Source organism: Ovis aries, chromosome 16 (assembly GCF_016772045.2).
Source record: "Ovis aries strain OAR_USU_Benz2616 breed Rambouillet chromosome 16, ARS-UI_Ramb_v3.0, whole genome shotgun sequence".
NCBI classification, from domain to species: domain Eukaryota; kingdom Metazoa; phylum Chordata; class Mammalia; order Artiodactyla; family Bovidae; genus Ovis; species Ovis aries.
The window spans coordinates 71,548,919-71,563,552 of NC_056069.1; the positions used below are offsets into that span (position 1 = coordinate 71,548,919).

General features: G+C 53.4%; 1 protein-coding gene across 11 annotated transcripts in view; it reads right to left on the minus strand.

Annotated features, from left to right (window-relative positions):
* The window catches only part of CEP72 (centrosomal protein 72), a 38,468-nt gene that overhangs the window by 9,615 nt on the left and 14,219 nt on the right, over positions 1–14,634 (minus strand). For 7 of the 11 annotated variants that reach the window (XR_006056562.2, XR_009596734.1, XM_042233985.2 and 4 more), the window contains 4 exons: positions 9,518–9,696; positions 8,016–8,180; positions 2,098–2,372; positions 170–308 (listed from right to left, as the gene is read on the minus strand). Coding sequence is in view for 9 of the 11 variants with exons in the window: in XM_042233985.2 (XP_042089919.1) it covers positions 170–308; positions 2,098–2,372; positions 8,016–8,180; positions 9,518–9,696 (758 nt within the window). In the remaining 2 variants the exon portion in view is untranslated. The remainder of the gene's footprint in view (positions 1–169; positions 309–2,097; positions 2,373–8,015; positions 8,181–9,517; positions 9,697–14,634) is intronic. The other 4 variants (XM_027980206.3, XM_042233982.2, XM_042233987.2 and 1 more) reach the window with 3 other exon arrangements.

Here is a 14,634-nt window from a genome sequence, read left to right on the forward strand (position 1 = left end):
GTGCCTCCTTGTCTGCTCCTCCCGAGCACCCAGACACCGTGAGCAGGGCCCTCGGGATGCCCCCGCAGCCCAGAGGGCAGAGAGGCCGGGGACAGGTCCAGCGAGGCCAGGGGACCAGGGCCCAGCAGTGGGCACAGGCGCCGGCATGCTGCACGCTGGGCCAACTTACCAAGGAAGGCTTCGCTGCTGTGCAAGGACCTGTGGCCACTCCAGTGCCTATCCACCAGGTCGAGGAGCGCTTCCAGAACCAGCGCCTCCAGGGTGGCCTTCTTCCCGGGCAGCGCGGCGGAGTGCGATTTGGGACACGCCTGCCCAGAGACAAACCCCCCTTGGCTCCCGTGCCCAACCCAGTGGGTGCAATGCAGTGTCAGGCTGCCGCCCCGTCCGCTGCCTACGCCGTGGAGGAGGGTCACGCTGCGCACACCTGCAGGCACGGTGCGTGGGACTCGCCTCCCTGCCCCTGCATGCCTGTCCATGTCTGGGGGGCGGGGAAACCATCCCTCAGCGGGAGGAACGGCTGAGTTGTGGCCTGTGTCAGTCAGAGGCTGGTCAGGCTGGGCCCTCCTGACCAGCCCCAGCCACTCTTGTGGGGTGGGGAGGAAACAGTCTCGGCCCGAACGCTCACTGGAGCCTGGTGGCCTGGAGTAGACCAGTGCACACAGGACCAGAGGGAGGGCTGGCTGGGCTGGTGCAGCAACAAGCTGCCGGGCAGAGCCTCGTGGCCCCACCCGGCCCCAGCCACGCTGGGCCCACAGCCACAGGCATTTCCATCAGAGCTCACTTTTCTTCCCTTTAGAAATCATTTCATCAGTTTTAAGGGATTACTGCAGAAAGGGAGCTGGCTCCTACCCGCCGGCTCACTTTCTGAGTGTCCAGGGAACATTTCCTGAGAAGCAGGGATTTAGCGAGTCAATACCAGCAAGGCCAGAGCTGGGATGAGGCCTGGTGCCCTCACTGTTAGAGAAAGCAAAAGTTTCCTCCCAAAGAGCATCTTGGGACAGCCAGCCAGACCCAGAAGGGGGTGCAGGAGCCACTGGGCCCCTCACTCCCGCCACTCCCCACCCGCGGGAACCCAGGGCTCGGGAAGGCACAGGCCCACGAGGGGTCATCGGGCCGGGGCAGCTGTCCCCTGGGGCTGGTCGACGTGCGCACACTGAGGCCAACAGCTGGCCACAAGCAGCAGAGGGTGAGAGCATCCAGGAGCACCGCACCAACACTTCTGTCAGAAGCTGCACCGACGCGGCGTCAGGCGCAGGAAAAGAGCCCAGTGGGGTCAGGCTTCTGCCTCCCACTTGAGGAACCGGGGTCAAGCCCTCTCCAAGACAACCACCTGGGGTCACAGTGCTGGAAGGAGGGGAGCTGCAGGCAGCACCCCCTTGTGCAAAGTCCCAACCCCACAGTGAGTGGGGTCCATGGGGGCGGCTCCATTCGGGGACAGGAAAGCCCCAGCAGTCCTGACTCAAGCGAATCTCCATTTTCACTCCTTCCCTCAGCCCAGTGAGAGACGGAAGATGCAGCCAGACCAGCCGTGGGAGCAGACCCCGGCCCGTGGCCTGCGGCAGCCACGAACCACCCAGCACCTACGAGCGCAGCGTCCCTGGTTCTGCTGGTCTCCATTCAGGACCAACCACAGGGGCTCAGCGCCCCCCCAGGCCCTCTCAGCTGGGGTGCTCTCCCCTCCTCTGCCCACGCGGGGCGCTGCGGCAGGGCTGCCCGCTGCCCTATGTCTGCACGCTGGTCTTCACTTGAGCCCCAAACCTTTGAGAACGTCTCAGTCTCCAACTCGGCCATAACAATGGCAGCGAGGCACAGTCTACAACCGCTGTGGGACAATCTGGGGAGAACCTCCTCTCCTGAACCAGGGGAGGCACAGCACACACAGCTGGGACTGCGGTCACGACAGCCCCGGGGGAGCACCAACCGCGGGACCAGCGGCCGTGTGGGCAGCAGGCCCGAGACGACACCTCAAGGCACCCCGCCCCAGAAGGCAGCCCAGAAGGGCATTTTCTAACGGCAGCCGTGACCGCGCCACGGAGACGGGCACGTGAGGGCAGCATCCACCCTGGGGGCTCGGCGAGCACCCTCAGCCCTGCTCACCTCGCTGGCGCTGGGTGGTCTTGGCTGCTCGGGCCCTGGGGTGGCCGAGAGGGAAGAGGCGGCCTGGCCCCAGGCCTCCGAACCGCTCCTCCGGCTCACACTCAGGCTCCCCTCCAGAGAGCTGAGACAGGCCTCCTCTGCAGGTGCCTGGAACCTCCCGCCAGGCATCCTCCGCTTCCTGTACTTCTCAGGAGCAGGTAAGGCGTTTAACATCTTTTGTGTCAACACACTGGACTTCTGAGAAGACGCGCCTGAGTCCTCGGTCTCCGTGGAGTCTGTAACAGAGAAGCGGGCAGAGCCCTCACCACGGGCTCCCGGGGCTCAGGGACCAGTGCTGCAGCTGTGTGCGCACAAATACGGGAAACTAACCGGCAAGTGGCAAACTGGCCAATCACTGTGTCTTCCTGCCAAAGCTCTGTGTAACAGACTGGGCCAACTGGCTCTGTGAGCGGACGGGCCACTGCTCTCTGGCCGCCTGGGTCAGAGACCACCTGGACATCAAGGCCCCCCGGCTCCACGTCCGTCACCAAGTCCACCTGACCAGTGTCAGCGGGCCACCACCACCCCCTTGCCAGGACTGGTCTGACTCACACTCAGAGGGACCCAGCCCCCGCCTTCCACAACCCAAAGGCACACCAGTCACTCTCCATGCTGCTCGGCCCACTATGTGACACGGCCCCACTTCCCCCTGACCTGCAGCAGCCTGGGGCTTCTGCACGAGCTCACGCCCCACCGCGCCCCACTATGCCCCACTACACCCCAGCGTGTCTGGCCACCAGGAGCCAGCAGAGCAAGCCGCCTGGGACTGAGGGTGACCCCACAGAAGTCCAGTCTGAACACTTCAAAGCTCCAGGACAGACTATGGAAACTGAGAACGTGTTCCTGCTCACAAGCATCTGAGACGTGACATTAAGATACTCCACGTGCGCTGGATGGACCTGGACCAGAACACGCACACATGCACCCCCACGTGAATCCGTGTGAAGGGACACACGTGAGATCTCACGACACAAAGCACATGAAGCGAGAGGCCGTGACTGCGGGCCACGGGCGCTAGGCAGGCACCGCCACGACCCGCGCTGCCTCCAAGGTCCCCACGAGCTCACCTGGATGAAACTCAGGAAGGGACCAGGTTTGCTCTCACTCGGGAGGTTTCTGATGCCTTTTCCACGTTCATGCAAACAACACTCTCAATTAACTTGTTTAGTTTCCCTCGTCTTGGTGTCGTTCAGTTGCAAAGTTGTGTCTGACTCTCTGTGACCCAAAGGATCGCAGCATGCCAGGTTCTTCTGTCCTCCAGAGCAATCTCCCAGACGTTGCTCAAATTCACGTCCATTGAGTCAGTGAGGCTATCTAACCATCTCATCCTCTGCTGCCCCCTTCTCCTTGTGTCTTCAATATTCCCAGCATCAGGGTCATCTCCAATGAGTCAGTTCTTCACATCATCATGTGGCCAAAGTATTGGAGCTTCAGCTTCAGCATCAGTTCTTCCAATTAATATTTAGGGTTGATTTCCTTTAGGATGGACTGGTTTGATCTCCATGCAGTCCAAGGGACTCTCCAGGGTCTTCTCCAGCAACATCATTCAAAGGCATCAATTCTTTGGCACTCTGCCTTCTTTATGGGTCATACCTGAATGGTCTAGTGGTTTTCCCTACTTTATTCAATTTAGGTCTGATTTTGGCAATAAGGAGTTCATGATCTGAGCCACAGTCAGCTCCCAGTCTTGTTTTTGCTGACTGTATGGAACTTCTCCATCTTTGGCTGCAATCTGATTTCGGTGTTGACCATCTGGTGGTGTCCATGTGTAGACCTCTCTTCTGTTGTTGGAAAAGGGGGTTTGCTATGTGTTCTCTTGGCAAAATTCTATTAGCCTTTGCCCTGCTTCATTCCGCATTCCAAGGCCAAATTTACCTGTTACTCCAGGTATTTCTTGACTTCCTACTTTTGCATTCCAGTCCCCTATAACAAAAACGGGTTATAGAGTGCACATCTTTTGGGGTGTTAGTTCTAGGAGGTCTTGTAGGTCTTTATAGAACTGTTCAACTTCAGCTTCTTCAGTGTTACTGGTTGGGGCATAGACTTGGATTACCGGGATATTGAACGGTTTGCCTTGGAGACGAACAGAGATCATTCTGTTGGTTTTGAGACTGCATCCAAGTACTGCATTTCGGACTCTCTTGTTGACCATGATGGCTCCTCCATTTCTTCTGAGGGAGTCCTGCCCGCAGCAGTAGATATAACGGTCATCTGAGTTAAATTCACCCTTTCCAGTCCGTTTTAGTTCACTGATTCCTAAAATGTCGACATTCACTCTCCTGTTTGACCACTTCCAATTTGCCTCGATTCGTGGACCTGACATTCCAGGTTCCTGTGCAATTTTGCTCTTCGCAGCATCGGACCTTGCTTCTATCACCAGTCACATCCACGGCTGGGTGGTGGTGTTGCTTTGGCTCCACCCCTTCCTTCTTTCTGGAGTTATTTCTCCGCTGACCTCCAGTAGCATATTGGACACCTACCGACCTGGGGAGTTTACCTATCTTTTTGCCTTTTCATACTGTTCATGGGGTTCTCAAGGCAAGAACACTTAAGTGGCTTGCCATTCCCTTCTCCAGTGGACCACGTTTTGTCAGAACTCTCCACCATGACCCGTCTGTCTTGGGTGGCCCTACACAGCATGGCTCACAGTTTCATTGAGTTAGACCAGGCTGTGGTCCACGTGATCAGATTGACTAGTTTTCTGTGACTGTGGTTTTCAGTCTGTCTGCCCTCTGACAGAAAAGGATAAGAGGCGTATGGAAGCTTCCTGATGGGAGAGACTGACTGAGGGGGAAATTGGGTCTTGTTCTGATAAGCATGGCCAAAGTTAAATCTTTAATCCATTTTCCTGTTGATGGGTGGAGTTATGTTCCCTCCCTGTTATCTACCTGGGGCCAAACTAAGAACTGAGAATACACAGAAGAACTGCAGAAAAAAGAGCTTCACGACCCAGATAATCACGATGGTGTGATCACTCCCCTAGAGCCAGACATCCTGGAATGTGAAGTCAAGTAGGCCTTAGAAAGCATCACTACGAACAAAGCTAGTGGAGGTGATGGAATTTCAGTTGAGCTATTTCAGATCCTGAAAGATGATGCTGTGAAAGTGCTGCACTCAATATGCCAGCAAATTTGGAAAACTCAGCAGTGGCCACAGGACTGGAAAAGGTCAGTTTTCATTCCAATCCCAAAGAAAGGCAATGCCAAGGAATGCTCAAACTACCGCACAATTGCACTCATCTCACACGCTAGTCAAGTAATGCTCAAAATTCTCCAAGCCAGACTTCAGCAATACGTGAACCGTGTGTGAACTTCCAGATGTTAAGCTGGTTTTAGAAAAGGCAGAGCAACCAGAGATCAAGTTGCCAACATCTGCTGGATCTTGGAAAAAGCAAGAGAATTCCAGAAAATCATCATTTCTGCTTTATTGACTATGCCAAAACCTTTGACTGTGTGGATCACAATAAACTGTAGAAAATTCTGAAAGAGATGGGAATACAGACCACCTGACCTGCCTCTTGAGAAATCTATATGCAGGTCAGGAAGCAACAGTTAGAACTGGACATGGAACAACAGACTGGTTCCAAATAGGAAAAGGAGTGCATCAAGGCTGTATATTGTCACCCTGCTTATTTAACTTCTATGCAGAGTACATCATGAGAAACGCTGGGCTGGAAGAAGCACAAGCTGGAATCAAGACTGCCAGGAGAAATATCAATCACCTCAGATATGCAGATGACACCACCCTTATGGCAGAAAGTGAAGAGGAACTAAAAAGCCTCTTGATGAAAGTGAAAGTGGAGAGTGAAAAAGTTGGCTTAAAGCTCAACATTCAGAAACCTAAGATCATGGTATCTGGTCCCATCACTTCATGGGAAACAGATGGGGAAACAGTGGAAACAGTGTCAGACTTTATTTTTTTGGGCTCCATAATCACTGCAGAGGGTGACTGCAGCCATGAAATTAAAAGACACTTACTCCTTGGAAGGAAAGTTATGACCAACCTAGATAGCATATTCAAAAGCACAGATATTACTTTGCCAACAAAGGTCCGTCTAGTCAAGGCTATTGTTTTTCCTGTGGTCATGTATGGATGTGAGAGTTGGACTGTGAAGAAAGCTGAGTGCTGAAGAATTGGTGCTTTTGAACTGTGGTGTTGGAGAAGACTCTTGAGAGTCCCTTGGACTGCAAGGAGATCCAACCAGTCCATCCTAAAGGAGACCAGTCCTGGGTGTTCATTGGAAGGACTGAGGCTGAAGCTGAAACTCCAGTACTTTGGCCACCTCATGCGAAGAGTTGACTCACTGGAAAAGACCCTGATGTTGGGAGGGATTGGGGGCAAGAGGAGAAGGGGACGACCGAGGATGAGATGGCTGGATGGCATCACCGACTCGATGGACCTGAGTTTGGGTGAACTCCGGGAGTTGGTGATGGACAGGGAGGCCTGGCGTGCTGAGACTCATGGGGTCGCAGAGTCGGACACGACTGAGTGCCTGCACGGAGCTGAACCTACAGCGGCAGTAGTGGAGATAATGGCAATCTCCTGCCACGCACACACTGCCACACTCAGTGCCTCCAACCCTGCAGCAGGCCATTGCCGACCCACGCCTCTGCTGGAGACTCCCGGACACTCACGGGCAAGTTTGGGTCAGTCTCCTGTGGGGTCACTGCTCCTTTCTCCTGGGTCCTGGTGCACAAGGTTCTGTTTGTGCCCTCCAAGACTGTTTCCCCGTCCTGTGTGAGTTCTGGCAGCTCTGTGGTGGGGTTCATGGTGACCTCCTCCAAGAGGGCTTGTGCCACACCCAGGCCTGCTGCACCCAGGCCCTGGCCCTGCAGCAGCCCACTGCTGACCCGCACCTCCTCAGGAGACACTCAGACACAGCTCTGTCTCAGCCTCTGTGGGGGGCTCTGGGCCCTGGTGTGCACAAGGTGTGAGCCCTCCGAGCGTCCCTGCCGGGAATGGGGTTTGATTCTAAATGTGACTTCATCCCTTCTACCATCTTGCTGGGGCTTCTCCTTTGGGTAGAGTTAACCTCCTGGATTACTGGAAAAGGGTGTTCACTATGACCAGCATGTTCTCTTGACAGAACTGTTAGCCCTTCCCCTGCTTCATTTTGTACTCCAAGGCCAAACTTGCTTGTTACTCCAGGTATCTCTTGACTTCCTACTTTGCATTCCAATCCCTTGTGAGGAAAAGGATGTCTTTTTTCAGTGTTAGTCCTAGAAGGTCTTGTAGGTCACCACAGAACCTTTCAACTGCAGCTTCTTTGACATTAGTGCTTGGGGCATAGACTTGGATTACTGTGATACTGAATGGTTGGCCTTGGAAATGAGCAGAGATCATTCCGCCATTTTTCAGACCACACCTAAGTGCTGCATCTTTAATTCTTCTGTTGACTATGAGGGCTCCTCCATTTCTTCTAAGGGATGCTTGCCCACAGTAGTAGATAAGACGGCATCTGAATTAAAATTTCCCATTCCCATCCAGTTTAGCTCACTGATTCCTAAGGTGTTAACGTTCAATCTTGCCATTTCCTGCTGACCACAGCCAATTTACCTGGATTCATGGACCTAACATTCAAGGTTGCAATGCAATACTGTTCTTTACAGCATCGGACTTTACTTTCACAACCAGACACATCCACGCCTGAGTGCTGCTTCCCATTTTGCCCGGCTGCTTCATTCTTTGTGGGGCTACTAGGAATTGCCCCCCACCCTTCCTCGTAGCATACTGGACACCTTCCAACCTGCAGGGCTCATCTTCTGGGGTCATGTCTTTTTGCCAGCTTCCCTTTGTAAAGGAGCATCTTCCCTGAACACACCTCAGGGTCACACACACACACAGTCGGGAGAAGACGAGCACAGCACACCGGGGGTCACCTGGGGTGAAGAGCTGCGGGGGGAGCTCGCCGCAGCGCTGGTCCTGCAGCCTCGGCTCCACGCAGCCCGCCCTGGAGCTGCTCCTGCGCCGCTCAGGGCCCTTCCACAGCGAGTCTCCGCACTGGTGCTGGGCTGCCTGAGAGCTCAGTCGGTGCCGCGACTCTGCTGTGTTAAAAACATTTAAAAAGTTTATTCCACTAAAACTTACACTTCCGGTCTCTGACAGTGTAGCATACCTGTCAAGCACACTCCTATGTGGGGTAAACAAGAAAAAAAGCTGGTAACACAGCACTGGCCACCCTGTAAGGAGCATGCGGGCGGCACTGCCCACAGCAGCCCAGGCGAGGGGACCCCGCCCCACATCCAGCGGGAAGCACCATCCAGCCGATGAGTCGGGACAGACACAACGGTCAGCGGATCCAGAGACTCCAGCCACTGAATGGACAACCTTGCAAGGTTGTCTTTGCAATAAATGGCACTGGTACAGCTGGATACACGTTGGGACAGACGGACAACCTGAGCCACCACCTCACACCACAGCCAGAAATTCGCTCGAGAGAGCGGCTCTCAGACCCAAGCGCAGGTCCCCAGGAGGTGGACAGGTCCACGGGAGGAGCGCCCGCAAGCACGACCAGCACGCTGGGAAGTACAACAAGGAAGGGGGACAGGGAGGAGCGGCCTCCCTCACACAGAACCGCTCCTGGGAGCGCTGCTGAGAAAATGAAGGGCAAGCCACAGGGAGGGCAGAAATCAGAGACAGGCTGTGTTCCACCAGCATAATGGAGTCCGGGGCATCAACACCAAGAAAGGAATGGGGGGGGGGGGGCAGCGGGAGCAAAAACGGCTCAGAAGATGCCATGAGTGCACGAGCAGGCTGCTGGGACTCATCTCCAGGAGATGCGAACTAAAGCCCTCGGTAGATGCCGCCACACGCTCAGGACGGGCACCGCCCTGGAGGGCCCGACGGGCTCAGGAGGTGGCGGGGAGGCGGAGGCAGGGTGCTGCTGCAGCAGGAAGACCCAGACGCTGTGACTTCACGAAAAGCTCCTGGGACCCACGAGAGAAGCCGCAGCAAAGCAGCTGGAGCTCACACACGCGTCCTGGCGGAAAAGCCAGCATGCGCGTGAAGGAGCTCACGTGCCCGCGCTCATCAGGTGTCACCCCCTCACTCACATGCAGCCGGAGCCAGAGGGGAGCCCCCTCGAGGCCGGCGGCAGGGACTCAGCCCCTCCAGCACAGGACGCCTCACGTCTTCGCTACCCCTGCAGCTGACCTGAGAGGGACCTGAGGTTAGAGACTTGCAGTGTGACTGCCTCCACCTAAATATACTGACTCCTCCTGGAACTCCACGATCAAATTACGGATATTACAGGCACAGGACTTCCTGAAGAGTCTACATTTAACAGCAAGTTCTCTTAAAAAGGCAGCGTGAATCCTGAGGCAGCAGACGTCAGCCTCCCAGCCGGGCTGTGCGCCCATCCTCTCGGTGAGGAGCAACCTACCTTGGGAGCTCTGGAGGCTGGCCTCTGACTCCTTCTGGCTGGAACTCATGCCCCCAGGAGGGTTGCTCAGGTCCCACTCACACTCGGCAATGAGGCTCAGGACCGCCTCGTCATCCGCGTCCATGACCAAGCACTTCTTGGCGGAGGAGTCAGTGCCCTTGACTCTGGAGTGATGAGGTCTACAAAGACAAGCAAACTTGGCTCTGGTGCCCCCACTCGCACCCGGCGCCCCACTCGCACCCAGCGTGTGCAGACCCCGGGACACAGCCGCGACACCGCTGACCCTGTCTCAAGGTCTCTGAGGAGCAGCAGCGGGGCCTTCTGCCACAGGGAAAGCGGAGTGAACTCAGCCAGGATGACTGGTCGCCACACCTGGCTTCATAAAAGGGTGGCAGTTCCAGGAAGCCCCCCGTGCGAGGGTCTCCTAGCACTGTGGTATACATGACCAGCAAAATTCAAGGAGGGACTTGCCTGGCAGTCCAGTGGTTAAGACCCCATGCTTCCAATTCAGGGGGCACGAATTCTATCCCTGGTCAGGGAAGCTAAGATCCATATGGACCAACCAAACAACAAAACAACAAGAGAGTTCAAGAACACAGTGTTCCAATGTCGACTCTCACAGTAAGTGAATATCTGTCTCTCTCTAGCAAATGAAATGTGAAGCTGTAGAATAGAGGTCCCTCCACACAAAGGCAAACATTCACAGGGACCTAATTTCCAACAAAGGCAGTTTAAGAATCACTCTTCAAAACAGAACTCAGTCACACACTATGAATACTGGCTTTATGTCCCTGATCACACCTAGAGAAGTAAATGACACTCTATTTTCTGGAGCTGAGAGTCTTCCAGGCCCCTGCAGAAAGAAGGGGACTGGGTTCTCCTTCAAGGTCTGCCACAGACACCTGCTGGTGGGCGCATGCAGCCTGTTCGGGCCTCTACTGGCACATCTGGATGATAAGGCCACTGCGTCAGATCATCTAAACTCTGCAATAACTTAGTCTCGAGATAATCAAGGCTGGTCAACTGAAAACACGCTCCCCAGGTGGCTCAGTGGTAGAGAATCCATTTGCTGATGCAGAAGACACGGGTCTGATGCCTGGGCTGGAAAGATCCCCTGGGGGAGGAAATGGCAACCCACCCCAGGATTCTTGCCTGGAGAATCCTGTCGACAGAGGGGCCTGGTGGGCTACAGTCCATGGGGTCGCAAAGCGCTGGACATGACTAAGCACACACGCAGACTGCGGAGCATTGCTGAAACAAAGTAAAGACAGCATCAGCTCAGTCCAGTCGCTCAGTCGTGTCCGACTCTTTGCGACCCCATGAACCGCAGCACACGAGGCCTCCCTGTCCGTCACCATCTCCTGAAGTTCACTCAGACCCACGTCCATCGAGTCAGTGATGCCATCCAGCCATCTCATCCTCGGTCGTCCCCTTCTCCTCCTGCCCCCAATCCCTCCCAGCATCAGAGTCTTTTCCAATGAGTCAGCTCTTCGCATGAGGTGGCCAAAGTACTGGAGCTTCAGCTTCAGCTTCAGCATCATTCCCTCCAAAGAAATCCCAGGGTTGATCTCCTTCAAAATGGACTGGTTGGATCTCCTTGCAGTCCAAGGGACTCTCAAGAGTCTTCTCCAACACCACAGTTCAAACGCATCAATTCTTCGGTGCTCAGCTTTCTTCACAGTCCAACTCTCACATCCATACATGACCACAGGAGAAACCATAGCCTTGACTAGACAGACCTTAGTCGGCAAAGTAATGTCTCTGCTCTTGAATATACTATCTAGGTTGCTCATAACTTTTCTTCCAAGGAGTAAGCGTCTTTTAATTTCATGGCTGCAGTCACCATCTGCAGTGATTTTGGGGCTTCCAAAAATAAAGTCTGACAGTTTCCACTGTTTCCCCATCTATTTCCCATGAAGTGATGGGACCAGATACCATGATCTTTGTTTTCTGAATGTTGAGCTTTAAGCCAACTTTTTCACTCTTCTCTTTCACTTTCATCAAGAGGCTTTTTAGTTCCTCTTCACTTTCTGCCATAAGGGTGGTGTCATCTGCATATCTGAGGTGATTGATATTTCTCCTGGCAATCTTGATTCCAGCTTGTGTTTCTTCCAGTCCAGCGTTTCTCATGATGTACTCTGCATATAAGTTAAATAAGGAGGGTGACAATATACAGCCTTGACGTACTCCTTTCCCTATTTGGAACCAGTCTGTTGTTCCATGTCCAGTTCTAACTGTTGCTTCCTGGCCTGCATACAGATTTCTCAAGAGGCAGGTCAGGTGGTCTGGTATTCCCATCTCTCTCAGAATTTTCCACAGTAAGTGGAAACACACCACATGAGCATGGGCTGGAAGACTCAACACTGTTAGAACATTCATTGCCCAAAGAAATCTACAGAATCAGTGCAATCCTATCAAAATCCCAGTGATATTTTCCCCAGAAATAGAAAAACCACCCTAAAATGCCTCTGGAATCCCATGGAGCTCCAAACAGCCATAATAACATTGAGAAGAGCAAGCACTAGAACCAGGTTCAGAAACGCTGGATGAAATCAGGCTCTGATTTTAGACAACTGTGAGTAATAATGTTACAGGATCTAATGGAAAAAAGAGACAGCGTGCAAGAATGGACGGGAAATGCAAGCAGAGACGGGGAAATTCCAAGGAAGGCCCTGACAGAAATGCTGGCTGGAGACACTGCAACAGATGAAAAGTGCCTCTAATGAGCTCAACAGTGAACTGGACGTGGCTGAGGAAAGAATCTCTGGACTGGATAACAGAGCAATAGAAACTCTAAAACTGAAAAGCGAAGCTTAAAAAAGACAGGAAAAAAGAGAAAAACCAGAACAGAATACCTAGAATCGTGGGCCAACACCAAAAGGCATAACATTCACACAGGAGGCTACCGGCAGGAGAGAGGGGGACTGAAGATGTATTTGAAGATGACCAAGAATCTTCAAGTGAATGTCAGACACCAAGTCACAGAGACAGGAAGCTCTGAGAACAGCGGCAGAGTAAGTGCTGGGAAAAATTAAAGCAAGGAACATGCCCAACTGGAGAAAAGCTAAGACAAAGAAGAAAATTTCGAAACAAGTCAGAAGGAGAAACTCTTTATGTACATTATTGTTGTTCAGCTGCTAAGTTGCGTCTGGCTCTTTGTGACTCCACAGACCTCAGCATGCCAGGCTCCTCTGTCCTTCATCATCTCCTGGTGTTTGCTCAAAATCACCTTCATTGAGTCCATGATGCCATCCAACCATCTCTTCCTCTGCCGCCCCCTTCTCCTCCTGCCTTCAATCTTTCCCAGCATCGGGATCTTTTCCAATGAGTCGGTTCTTCACATCAGGTGGCCAAAGTATTTATTGGAGCTTCAGCTTCAGCATCAGTCCTTCCAATCAATATTCAGGATTGATTTCCTTTAAGAATGACTGATTTGATTTCCCTGCAGTCCAAGGGATTCACAAGAGTCTTCTCCTGCACCACAATTTAACAGCATCAGTTCTTCGGCATTCAGCCTTCTTTACGGTCCAACTCTCACATCCATACGTGACTCCTGGAAAAACCACAGCTCTGATTATGTGGACCTCTGTCAGCAAAGTGGTGTCTCGTCATCGCTTTTCTTCCAAGGAGCGAGCGTCCTTTAACTCCATGGAGTCCAAGGTAAGAACAATCTGTCGCTGCTCCCGCTTTTTCCCCTTCCATCTGCCATGAAGTGACAGGACCAGATGCCATGACCTTAGCTTCCTTACTGTTTACACTGCACTTAGTCTACTGAGTGAGCAACAATATTATGTTAAATAACAATGTATACACTGTAATTTAAACTGTGCTGCTGCTGCTGCTGCTCAGTCGCTTCAGTCGTGTCCGACTCTGTGCGACCCCATAGACGGCAGCCCACCAGGCTCCTCCGTCCCTGGGATTCTCCAGGCAAGAACACTGGAGTGGGTTGCCATTTCCTTCTCCAATGCAGGAAAGTGAAAAGTGAAAGTGAAGTCGCTCAGTTGTGTCTGACTCTTCCCGACCCCATGGACTGCAGCCCACCAGGCTCCTTCGTCCATGGGAGTTTCCAGGCCAGAGTGAAAAGTGCTAAGTGTGCTGAAAAGTGCTACCCACCATCTGAGGCTTTTGCACGGCATGGCAGCAATGGGGTCGCAGGTCACCATAACATAGAAAGCTGGAAGAGCTTGAAACACTGCAAGAATCACCAAAATGTGACACAGAGACGTGAACTGAACGGAGAACAAACGTCACTGGGAAAACGGCACGACAGACTTGCCCGACTTGAGGTTAGCACCTTCAACCTATGAAGACACAGAATCTGCACAGCACAGAGAAGCGAAGCACAGAGAACGAGGCCTGCCTGTCCTGTGTGCTCAGGGCGGCCACCGAAGTGAAAACCTGCCCACGGCTGACGTGCTGAGGGGGAAACGGAGCCACTGGATGATCAGGTAAAACCACGAAAGGAAGGGAAGGTCAGAAGACAAAGTAAGAACAAGGGCATCAGACAGAAACAGCGAACACAGCAGCTGTCAACCCAGCTGCATCAAGAATCACTTCAGACAGCAGGGTCTAAACACACCACGTGGAGGGCAGAGACGGTCAGCGCGGATCAAAACACAAGGCGGACTACATGTTACCTACAGAAACCCCCTTCAAATATAAAGATGCGCAGGTTTAAAAGTAAACGGACAGAGAAAGGAAAACAGACTATGCTAACAGCGGTCAGAACAAAGTGGAAGTAGCTACGTCACTTTCAGACAGAGCTGACTTTGGGCAGCGAGAGCGACCTGGGATGAGGAGGGGCAAGGGCTCAGGGCAGCTCTGCAGGGAGCAGCAGCACTGGACAGGCTTGTGCCAATAAGGCAGCATCAGGTTACCCAGCACAGACGCTGAGGAGCTCAGGAGGACGCATCCACATCCCCCGCCTCAGAAAGGGGCAGATCCCGCGGGCAGGCAGTCACCAAGGACACAGCTGGGCTCAACACCACCACCTGGAGGAGCCGGCGTCCACCTTGTCCAGACAGCAGGATGCTCACCCCACAGTCACAGGGAACACTCCCCAGCACAGATCCGTCCTGGGCCACAAAACACGCCTCTACACGCTAGAGAGGAAACAG